The sequence below is a fragment of the Phoenix dactylifera genome, unplaced genomic scaffold (assembly GCF_009389715.1).
Source record: "Phoenix dactylifera cultivar Barhee BC4 unplaced genomic scaffold, palm_55x_up_171113_PBpolish2nd_filt_p 000294F, whole genome shotgun sequence".
Taxonomy (NCBI): Eukaryota; Viridiplantae; Streptophyta; class Magnoliopsida; order Arecales; family Arecaceae; genus Phoenix; species Phoenix dactylifera.
The window spans coordinates 77,373-90,000 of NW_024067773.1; the positions used below are offsets into that span (position 1 = coordinate 77,373).

Below are 12,628 nucleotides of genomic sequence, written 5' to 3' on the forward strand. Positions count from 1 at the left end.
GAACGTTCACTGTGCTTACTTTGAAGGACTGCATTATAATATTCCTGTGCTTGCTTTAAAGGACTAAATTATGGTATACCAACACAAAAAAAGGACTGCATTACATCGCGCCTTTTTTCAAGCAAGGCGCTGCGTACCCCTTTTTTTATAGATAATAGAGATATCTTCGTACCATTTTAATATAAATATATTCAACAAAATCAGAAAATACTATATAACTTCCATTCCTCCTTTCCATCCCTACCATACTACTTCCAATGAAGGTGCACCAGGTGTGTTCACAAACAACACTACTTTTAAAGTACATAGGGGTCACTAACTGTAGTTCTGAAACCATTCGTGATGTTTGTAAATATTTGGACATATCAAGAAACGCTAGCCTCGGTAGTCCGACTTATATTTTATTCTTTCCAACTGCAAAAGCTTACCTGCCAAAATGATATAATATCAGCCTCATGGTCCTTATTTTCGAATGAGGCACACAGCTAGTCAGCTGGGGCGGCTCAATACATTCTGGGGTCTAAGGCGAATCCAATGAAGGAGACCTTTTTTTTTTAATAATTTTTTTTAATAAATATAAAATACTTAAAAAAATATATATAAATTGATAGCTATCAAGTACACTATTTTAACAAAGATACATGAATCTAACAAAGATAGACAAAAAGCCTTTTTTATTTAATATAATTCTTGAATGGAAGCACATAAAAATAATTATACTAAATGAAGGGCCATGAAACTGATTAAATAACTGAGATAATGCTTGGCAATACTGTTTACCATGTCAAGCAAGAGCCAAATAGGAAAAGGTCATCCCATGGCACTTCATAGTCAAGGTAAAGGAAAGAATTTTTCCATAAAGGAGCCTCTCTATAAGAGAAAGTAGGGTCATTATGGGAAATTCACCCCATCCCACCATCTCCCCTTCAAGTAAGTACCCAAGCGGCAACTGCAACATCACAGCACAGCAGCCATTAAACCCCCTCCCTCCTTTTTTCTCTCTACCACCCAAGAGGGGAGAAGAAACCGAGAGAAGAAAACTAAAAGAATCTCCACCCGCGAAGAAGTCCATCTCCAATCCCCCTATCTTTCTTCCGGATGGCCCAGCTGGATCAGGAGTAATGTGAGGGAAGGAAAACCAAGACCAAAACCAAAAAGGAGAAGGGATGAAAGATAAGAGTGGCTTCAGGCGTCTATCAAGCCAACCAAATCCCTCCTCTCTCTCTCTCTCTCTCTCGCGCTCCCCTCCCCACCCAAAACAAAACTACTGTCCCCAACATCCCAAATTGCCCCTCTGCAGGCCAGGAAACTCTCCACCTCCTTTCCATCAAGGGAGAAGACTCGTAGTCAGCCTCGTAGCCAGCCCCAGATTGGGGCCTTTGCTTCCTTTTGGTCAGCCTCCCGGGGGCCTTGCATTAGCCCGGAGCCTTAGGTGACCGCCTCAGTCGCCTAGGGCCCGGGCCGGCTCTGCTAGTCAGTGTTCATTCAAGTTAAATTATAATGTTTTCGAACAATATAAGGGAAATCTCATTCCCAGAACATACCCTGCAAGCTTTGCGGTTCATGTCAACCACAAAAAAAAAAAGCGATGCCCGGCATAAATTTCTGCATCTCCCAAGAGGGCGCGACGGTGTCTTGTCACTTGTCCACTACAGTAAGTTGCATCACAACTATAAAAATAACTATGCTACTAATGATACAACCACTTGCAGCTTTGAAAATTCTTAGTCGCCAAGATTATATTCCACCCATAAATATTCTGCCCATAGGGGCGCAGATGAAAGAGTACATGTGAAGTGATAAATTAAAATCGCCTGTAAGCAACAAAGGGAATAAAATATCCGTGAAGCATGGGGCACGGATGAAAAACTTCTCTTGTCACAGCTATTTCCCCCAGATTTACCTCCAATCCTGAAGCAACATAAATTTCAGGATGCGAGAGAAAGGAATCACTCAACATTCAACTTGAAATATATTAGAAATATTAAGTTTTGCAGGAAAATAATTACTTGACAAACTCAGCAACGTCAAGCCAAGCAACCTAAAGACATAAAAAGAGTGGAGCTATTTTATCATATTCATTATCTGTAACTGTGTCACCAGTGAGGAACCGATCATCGATGACAATGTTCAATTATCCTATTTTATTTAGCATAAGAAGTTTTTGGCTTCCAACACCAAGAGCATTCAAAATTATCCTATTTTATCAGCATTCCTAAATCATCAATGTGATACTCAACTAGAAGGCAGCCCGGATATTTAGTTGACTGACAAAATTGGCATATATATCAGCCACAAGACACATACAAGACACTCATGAATGAGAATTAAGAGCTTTTCCATATAATAATGTAAAAAGCACAAAAGAATGATTACTTGTGCATCTAGATATTAAGATCCTATGAAAGTACGCCTTCGCTAAGATGATGCTTGATAAGAATGAATAATGCTTACAAGACTGTCCCGTAAGAGAGCCAAGAGCTTTCCCATATAATAATGCAAATATGGTAAAAGACCTAAGTAACATCTAAAAAGTAAGGACTTTTTGAGCTATGCTTTCACCAAGACTTTGCTTGATAAAAATGAATACTATATGAACCTAGGAGCAACTTGCAAGATGGTTTATAGTCAATGTTTGGGATCCATGCTATTATACTAAGCAAGAAGGAGAGAGAAATTCGGAGGGGGACTCAAGAAATTCTATTCTTTTTCGAATCAGGAAAAAAGGGACAAAAGAGAAAATTCAACCTCATATGTTTTCCAAATCTGTTTTCTATCCCTCTCCACATCTCATGGCATGAACAACTTTTTAAATTTTAAATTTTTAGTACAAATGGAAACAAAAATATGCTAACCACCCACAATCACTGTCCACGTCTCTCTCCATACTGAAAAATGAGATAGCCCCCCCTTCTCCATAACTCAGATTAAAAAAAGGCTCCCCTCTATCTCTCTCTCCATACAACCCCCCTTTCTCCAACTCAAACTAAAAAAGAAAAATAAATCCACCACTAATTTTAAATTTTTAATAAAAAAAGAAACAGAAATATGCTTGAATAGCCCCACCAATCTCTCTCTCTCTCTCTCCCCGCATCTCCCTCACCACCCACATTGGCTGCTAAATAAGAAAAACTAAAATTACCCTTACCGAATTTTCTCTCTCTCTCCAAGTTGAGAGTAGATAGCTCATTAAATTTATAAAAATTAACACCTCTAAAAAGGTTAGAAGCCCGCCAAAATTACCATAGTCAACTCATAAAAAATAAAGATTTAACCTCCATGTTTACGATAAACAACAAATAAAATGTCCAAAAATAAAAGAACACTTAAGCCTGTTTAAAATACCTCACAGAAGACAACTCATAAAGATCTTAAAACTTCTAAGACTGAAAAGATTGGAAATCTATCTCCTCTCCCAACCGAAATTTTAAAATTTCTAAAAATTATGAAAAAGGAAAAACAATCACACCTCCTAATACATCCCTTCATTTTGTTCTAACATGAAAGTATTTTATTGCTTCCACCATGGGACTTTTGTTATATAGTATTTTCTTACTTTTGACTTGTTTTTGTTCATAAATATTGAAGGTATCTTGGCAGGCATACTACTTTTAAGCATCTAGAGCAAAAAACCATCCACTCACAATATCACTCTTGAGACAGATTTTCAAGGTTTTAAAAAAAAATTACTTATACTAAAAAGCATGGTCTGCTGTATCGGTATCGAGCCCCAGACCGATTGCCCGACGCCACGGACTGATACAAGCCAGCGTCGTACCGTGCCAGGCCTGTATCGACATAGTAGAAGAGGCGGGAGAGAGAGAGAACGAGAGAGAGGAAAAGAGAGAGGGGGAAGGCCGAGAAAGGCTGGCGGAGAGCCAGCGGAGGGCCGGAGGGCCGCCGCGCAAATAAGGCGGAGGCTGGAGAGCCACCGCGCGGAGATGGAGGCCGGGGAGCTGCTGGAGAGTCGCGGAAGAAGAGCCCTGCTCAAACGAAACAGGGGACCAGAGCAGTGCCCCTCTTCCATGGCTTCCTCCTCCGCGCAGTGGCTTCCTGGCCTCCACCGGCCAGCCTCGACCTTCCTCTTTCTTCCTTCCTCTCCCTCTCCCGCTCTCTCTCTTATTCTCTTTTTCCTTCTCCTTTGTCGTCGGTCTCGTTTTCGTTGCCGGAACCCTTCCGGTCTGCGACCGGTACGGCTCAGGACGCTTCAAATCGGGCGGTTCGGAACGATTTCGCCGACCATGCTAAAAAGTTTTTTTTGCTTACTTCGTCCATGTTGTATCTATGCATTTTATTATAATTTTATACTCATTTACTACATGAGTCTTTATCTTCTTCCAATCTAATTCTATTGATCCTATCTTTTTTCTTACTATTTTTTTAAAAACTTCTTATTTGCTTTTGTAATCAATTTTAAAGGCATCTTAGCAGAGAAAGCATCTCAAAAAAATGCATCAAACCTATCTCAAGATAGATTTACAAGGTAGTGTGTAACCTATGAGTTATGTATATCTATACATTTTGTTGCAGAAATTTTCTAGTCACTTAATTTGTGATCCTTTATCTTCTTCAGAACTTAATTTTATCGCTCTTCTTTTTTCCTTTTGCAATGATTTCTATTATAAACCTTGTAATTTGCTAGTTGCTTGCATTGAGAGCCATCCCCTTACATCAAAATATCTATTTGAGATAGATTTACAAGGTAATTTATTACTTATAACTTCACCTTATCTATGAATTTGTTACAAAATCTTGTTATTGTCATCTTCATACCTTAATTTTATCTACTTAGTTGATTTTTCCAAACATATCCATTGTATTTGCAATATCTTTCGTGCTTTTACTGACACTTTGACTTGATCAAATATAGGCTAATTTTTTCTTATTTTCCTGATTATATATCCAAACACTATATTCCAAGCATTCAAGGTAAGTATATAAGCTTTCCTTATAATTACTAAGTAATTCTACTTGTAGCATGGAAGATTTGAAGTAGGTGCCAATTGTACATGTAGCATGCAAGAAAATTTAGTTATATTAAAAGTTCTTAAAATCCCAGTATAAGCAATATAAAGTTATAAACAGAACAAGTAACAGACTTTATGCAGCACTAGATGATATACATGGTCGAATAGATTATGAGACCAACAAGGCCGTGCAATCAACAATCATGCATACATAGCAAAGTTTATGTAAATGGTCCTTAAAGGTACAACCATTACATAAAGCATATTCATCTCATAAAATAAGAATTACACCATCTTTGTTAACACTTGAAATTTCAAGTAGAAAATTCTGATATTGTAAACTGAATCAAGCTTAAAGAAACCATCAATGTTTAGGTCAAACATACAAATAGCTATTAAAGACCAAGTCCAAGGCTAGCACAACATCTACCATTAGCTTGTGTAATCCAAATTAGATAAGCTAAAGTATATATAAGAAAATAATAGGCATATAATGTCCAATGACCAATTACCTCAACCAATCTTAGCAATCAGCAGCTTTTGCTAGAATTGTTGGAACTGATTTTCAAGAAAACTATGGAACTTGGGCAGTTCATGTTAGCTGTACTTGGAAGAACACCAGGAACATCCTTTATTCCAGTGCTAGGGTTTTTGAGATCTTCATGCAATTTGTGTGACATAATCATCACTGAAACCTATGTGGCCAAGGCTTCTTGCAGACTTATATTAAATTGCCGAAGTTTGTCATTCATTTTAATGCGAGAACAGTGAGAGGAAACCTCTCAGGATACTTATAACCAGGGGCAATTTGTTCTGCACTTATATCCAGTTCCTCAGACCAATTGAATGGCAACATGAAGACCAAATTCATAAGACCATCACCGCAGCCACCAAGTTCCTTGGATGGACAAGAAATATTGCCCTCATTATTTTCAGATTTCCATTCGGGTAATAATAATTTAGTTGACAAAGATGAGATATCAGGAGGCATTCTAATGGAGAGTTTTCGCTTCAATCCATTAAGTGCCTTGCCAGCATGCTTGTAGGCTTTCCTCTTATTGCGATATTTAAAGGTGTTGACTGCAACTTTTTTAGGTAGGCTTGCCCCACGTATCTCTTGACAACAACTTAAGCAAAGTTTATAAGGACACTGGGAGCAGCTTCTAAGAAAGTCAACGATTGAGTTCTTGCAGATATTGCTGTACCAAAAATCAATATCCATTAGATCATAATCACAAATCAGCATTAAGAACTGATTTAGCAAAAACATAATCCATGATCTAGAAAACAATTAGGGGAATTAGGTGATAAGCGACTGATGAAGTTTAAGACAAATGAGCAAAAAGAATATTAACATAAGTCAAGATAACGTTCGAATTTATTCTTGATTTTGGAAAAAAAGAATTCAAAGAATTCACAAAAAACTACACAGCAGATATCTCAGAACTTTCAAGGGAGAAGACCTGATGTTGAAAATTTAGGAAAAGTTCAGAGAATTCTGTTCCCAGAAATAAACATTAGCATGTAGACGTTTTAGCAAGATCTTAATAAGCACATGCCTCTCAAGTTGTTCAATTTACCATTTAAGTAGCTCATCAGGGCCACGTTCTGCCAACTGAATCTGAACACCTGATAATCTTCTTCCTAGTTTGAATGAATGACATCAAAAATCAAATTAAGCAACAAAAACAACAAGCTACTAACTCCACACAGACCTTGGTTGTTTGCCTCTATTTCCAGTTCAGTTATCTGTTCTTGGTTGATCTGCTTCGGTACGGGGAGCAGCTGATCAATTAAGTAGTAGGCATATTTAAGTTGGATGAAGTTAGTTTGACCAGTTGAAAATTTCTGAAGATAAAAAAATGGAGATTCACATAAATTACCCAGTGTTGATAGAGCAAAGAAACGCTTCAATGGAGCAAAGAGAACATTTTGTGATTAAATAAAATAGCAAGGAAGCTGACCTTACACCCACCAGCTTTAGCTCCACATGTTTCGCAATCACAATAGCCACGACAAATAGGACAAGATACCTTTACTTCCACCTCAGACATCTCAGAGTACCTGATCATGTTAAATATCCTAATGAACTAACAAAAAATACTCTCTGAAAAAATCAGTAAATATGAAACAACAACCAGGAGTAAATTCCTGTTCCATACTCAAAATTACAGATGCAACAATAGATCAGTTTTAAGTACAGCCGTATCGTATACCTCTGTTAAGATGCATGTATCAGAACAACCAAAATGGATATATAACCTATGTCATCTATGCGCTTCAAGTGTGCCTGCTCTACATTCTGATATCACTTACGTGCACCATTTCTCTTCAGGTCAAACAAAATTAACATCAAACTAAGCCTTTAAATCAGGAGGACAAAGAGCGAAACAAAAGGAGACCATTTTCTGGTGCAGCCTACTGTCAGAAAAGAGAGGATGTGGAGCCAGCATTTCTTTGGGCTTAAAAGAAGCCCTGAACCCAGGATATTCTGGGCAATATCATCAGATAATTGCAGGTTATCTAGTTGTTTCAGTTAAGTCTCAAATTTAGTTTAGACAAGGAGAGCATTCATGTCTGGCCAGCTATCAATGGTTTTTCCTTCTTTTCTTCTTCCCTTTCTAAAGACTTCATTTTGTGTTGGTTTAATTATTTAATACTGCAATAGTCCTAATATAACTGAAACTAGGAAGAAATGTGGCAGGCAATAGTCTCTTAGGAAAGAGCCATGAATGTGGAAAAGGAATTGGGTATTGGGATTTGTTTCAATAAAATCATGGTCTGAAAAATTGTGACATGGCCCCCAACCATTCATGTATTGGTGCAGTACAGGGGATTGTATGGCCCCCTATCTACTCATGGTTCACCAAACAGGACAGTGTGCATATTTAGGTATGGTCAATACAGTGCAAGGTACAGGGTCAAGATGGTATGGCATATAGAAGAGACTTCAAACCTTGATTAAAATGGACCCTCTTTCTTTCAAGAGTCTTCTTGTCCTTCTGCACATTTCTCCTCCAGTCTTTTTTATTATGCTTTTAGTCGATGTTCACTTCAGTCATTTAATCCTTCAACCAGATCTGTCTAGTTATAGAAAAGTAACAAACCTAAACCATCATAGGAGTAGCCTCTATCAGCTTGGACCACATTCAGATGCAGGTAAAGGGAGGTTGGAGGAAGGGGAGAGGAATGAATGCTAACATACTTTTTAAGTTATGTTAAAAAGCTACATGATGAGTAATAGTTACAGGAAGAAACATAAAATTTGCTATGGTAGAACAACATGGGGCAGACATGAATGGCTACTGATATAATAGAAAGCTCAAAAGTGTCTAATAGGTTGAGCCAGAATTAAAGTAAGTCTCTACAGCAGGTAAGATGGATAGGAAAGAAGGTTCCTGCCACTACAGTCCAAAGAAACAAGAAATCTGCGAGAAAAAATGTATTTGTGGAACCAATAGTCCTAAGCCAAAAATGGAGATATGACAAGCTCCCCTGGTTGCCAAAAATGGTGGTTCGATCTCCTCCCTGCAGACAGATTTTCCTGCTACATTTGGTATAAACTATAAAAGCCATGAACATGTGTATTGTAAAATAATCACAAATGGTCATACTGTGAAGCTAAAAGTCGAGAGCATCCACATTAGTTGCACTCGCAGCTTCCTTCTATGAACATGAGTTTGAACACAAGGACCTGATGAAAATCAAGTGCCTTAGATGTCATATATGCTCACCCCATCAATTCAGCAAAACCAATGAGTTCTATTGTGGTCATTGATGAGTACCCACCCAAGATTCCATTGTCCAGGATGCAAAGAAATTTTTTTCATGCTGCAGAAACCGTAACCTTACAAGACATCACACCAAGATGATGGAATTGGAACCATAAAACAACTCTTACTGTTGCTCCATAAACCCAAAATAACACATCTATAGCGATCCAACCAATTGAAATTTGCAGAGGAATGTGGCAAAAGAGGTTCTTTAATTCAAAATGTTCTAGGAGCAAGTCTCAAAATAAGGGTGGTAATGTGTTGACTTTGGTCAAGTATTTTATCAAGAATATAAATATTAAAAATTTACTCTATTGTTTGAGGCAGTCAGCAAAAGCTTGATCTGAGAAGTTTTATGAGGTGATTTTATTATACGGATTCAGAAGATTTCATCTGAAACACACAATGTTTATAAACATAGTTTTCTTGGTCATGACATGCTTAGACTAGAGGTTGATGATATAGTGCTAACTGAGAGTGATCCTAAAGGAATAAAAAGGTTGTAATTTTATGACAAACTTGGATGATATTTTCCTAATAGTTATAGTGGCATAGGCAAGATTCAACAGAAAGAAAGTAATTATGTCGAACGAAAATTGCGATGAAGGAAAAAGATTCAAACCAATTGACACTCCCATAATACAAAGTTAATAAATAACCAAAAGGAACCTCCAAAGGACATTGAGATGCATCAGGAAGTGGTGAAAGAGTAACCTATTATACTGTTACATGACCTCATATTTCATTTGCCATGAATGTTGAATAGCCAGTTTACACAAGCTCCTAGAAAATCACAACTTAATGCAGTAATCAATATTCTTCATTACTCTAATGAAAATCCAGGTGAAGCAATAATTTATAAAGAGTGTCATCACATACAGTATTTAAGAGTTGTCTAAGCAAACTGGGCTGGATTTTGTATAGAACAAAGGTTTCCCATAAAACAGTCCATGTTGGCCATAATCTTGTTAGCATAGAAAACTGAGAAGCAGAATGTGGCAACACAAGTCCAGTGCAAGAGCAAAATATTGAGCTATTGCACATACAAGGCATGAGCAATTGTGGCTGAAGCAGCATTACCTGAACAGTCCAAATTTTGTGTTTTTGGGCATGTTGGAGACTTAGGACACTTCACGACACTCCCTGACACTCATAACATCAAACTATGCTGCCATGATCCTTATATGTCTACTTTTGGCACTTCTATATGAAAGTTTCTTATATTCATGCATCAATAGATATCTACAAATACATATATAGGAAATGAACATATTGTCATGTCCAACTTATAGAAGTTCCCTGTGTTGGATTCTTCAGAACATGTGGACTCTTGAAACCCATGTCATGTTTCCTAGTGACATTGGTCTGAAGTTATAATTCTTATAGGTGAAATTTCCGATGTGGTATAACTCCATCAAGGCTCTGTAGTCATAATCAAGCAGCAGTTCACATTGTCATAGTCTGATCTTTCATCCATGAACTAAGATCAAAAATCAAGTTTGGTTCTTGCCTAGAAACAGAAGTTTTGAATTCCACCATCCCCCCCCCCCAGCATGTTATGTTGTTTAGGATCATTGGGTGCATTAATTTAATTCACATAGAAAAGATATATATTTTCACATCATTTTAATATAATATTGTTTCCTTTAAACACAAGAACTCTATTAAACTTCCATAATGGAATCTACATGTTGACAAGAATCAGATTATAGAATAGCCAAACCTATGTTTCCTTTAAACACAAGAACTCTATTTCTCTATAACTTGGCATCATGATGCTTCCAAGTCTTCCCAAGAAAGGTAAAATTTTAGTTTAACATTGACAAAAATGCTTTTAAAAATTTGAAAATTTTGAAAATTATTGGAAGACTAAGCATAAGTTACCCATGTATATAACACATTTGGTTCCATGAATCAGTTCAAGTGGAAACAGTGGAAATTCCGAAACTACCCATGATTTTGGACTGACTTCAATCATAATTGAAACATGGAGTTTTGAAGTTTTTCTCAAAGTAAGTTTTGGATTTTCTAAGTAACTTTCTTGATGAAGGATCTAATTACATACATGTTTGAGCAAAGCTACCAACTCTGCATAAAGCAATGTATTCTACCTAATTGTTAAGTTTCACACCACCTGCCCAAATTTCCATCAGCATTATCATCATTTGAAACCAGAAAAGTAGTGCCTGATCTGGTAAGGGTAAAAGGTTTGATAGTGTAACAAAATTAAAGTTGACCACAAGTTCACATAACATAAAGAAAGATGGAAACTTAATTGAAACCTGATACTTTCCTTTTACCAACATGGCCTCATAAAGATTAGACCATTGGGGCAGTCATCTAGAGACTCAAAAAGAAATATTGACTACTACCATACAACAACTGGATTTTGTATGGTAGGATAATGGCCCACAACTGTCCTACCTGTCATGTGACTGCTACCATGCAGGACAAAAAGGGAGCACGAATTATAGCAGAATATACATTTGTTGCTGACTCTTAGAAGGGCAACACTTTATCATTTGTAGTAGTATATTGGAGAGATAAAAGCTTTAGGTGCTACTGATGGTGCAATTTTTCCCATTGTTGGTTTCTTCTTTTAAAGGCATCACCACAACTTGGTAGCTGGCAATGTAAGCATCGTGCATTTAGTCTATTAAGGAATTCATCAGGAGTTGGGTTGAAAGATACCAAGTTAGTCTAATGTTAAGACACAACAATGTGGGATCATATTCTCTACCCTCTACAATCTATATGAATTAAAACATCTCAAACGAAGATATGGGATTCAAAATAGATGATTCGGTTAGAAGAGTTAAAATTATCAGATTCATCCTATGGAAGAGGGATTTTTTGTTTGACTACTTCACTCTTAACAATCCAAAAGTATGTAGCTAATTACCCTATGAGATTAGTGAACCTTTAATTGGAATAGTTTAATTAAGCACTAAAACTAGAGAAGAAAAGGAACAACAGAAATTTCATGACATGCTTAAAAAACAGAAAAGTGCAAGTGGGGGAAAAAGAGTAGGAGCAATCTTGTCATTTTAGGTAGGTTTTGGACAAGCTTCGTGAGCAAAATCAACCACATTCAAGACTCAATCAAGTACCGAAACTTCACTCACAAAGCTTTTGACTCTATAGATGCTTTCAACTTCAACACCTTTCACTCCTGCCACTATCTCCAACCTCTACTGATAACGAGGGGTTTATTCTACTGTTGCTGAAAAAAGATAGCTATTTCATAATAGAAGATGAATTCAAATAAAAAAGATAAGATGTTCAGCAGCAAGAAGGAAAAGTGGTGTTCCCCACTCCATTTTTAATTTGGCATCTGCTAAATTCACCAAATAGAAAAAGCTTTGCTCCAGAAGGATCATATGACCTGTCATGGACCAATCTTACCACTTTAGGTAGGCTTGGACATGTTTCAAGAACAAAATTCACCACATTTAGGACTCGATCAAATACTGAAACTTCAAAAAAGTGATAACTTCTAATCTGGAAGAATTTAATGATCTGACTAAAGACAAAATTGATGTAGAAGCAAAGATTTAGCTTCTGCCCAAATCTAAAAATTTGTAAAATATTTTTATTATTTTTGTAATGTGTATCCTCTTTTAATTAGGAAAGAAATCCAACTTGAATTCGCATGGACTTCACTAGCATAAAAAGGGAAAGTTTTCATCGTAAGAGGAATCAGACTCAATTAAAAAGAGTGTACTTCTATAAAACAGTAGAGAACTTGCAAACTCTCCTCTTTTAACTACAAGAAGAATCTAACTCAAATAAGGAGGACCTCACTAGTATAAAGAGAGGGCGCATGCCCTCAATTTAGAGAGCATGAATAGAGAAAGCGAAACCAAAAAGCATCGGCTCTACTTTCCG

The 12,628-nt window shown here is 36.9% G+C and overlaps 1 protein-coding gene across 7 annotated transcripts in view; it reads right to left on the reverse strand.

Moving 5' to 3' along the window:
- Positions 1–1,694: 1,694 nt before the first annotated feature.
- The window catches only part of LOC103724011, a 13,938-nt gene continuing 3,004 nt past the window's right edge, over positions 1,695–12,628 (reverse strand). Inside the window, exons 3-7 of one of the 7 annotated variants that reach the window (XM_008815128.4) lie at positions 6,932–7,031; positions 6,683–6,752; positions 6,548–6,611; positions 5,480–6,166; positions 1,695–1,911 (exon numbers count right to left, since the gene is read on the reverse strand). In XM_008815128.4, coding sequence (XP_008813350.2) covers positions 5,716–6,166; positions 6,548–6,611; positions 6,683–6,752; positions 6,932–7,031 — 685 coding nt within the window. In that variant the 3' untranslated portion in view covers positions 1,695–1,911; positions 5,480–5,715. Of the gene's footprint in view, positions 1,912–5,479; positions 6,167–6,547; positions 6,612–6,682; positions 6,816–6,931; positions 7,032–12,628 lie in introns of those variants that run through there. The other 6 variants (XM_008815127.4, XM_026800318.2, XM_008815129.4 and 3 more) reach the window with 6 other exon arrangements.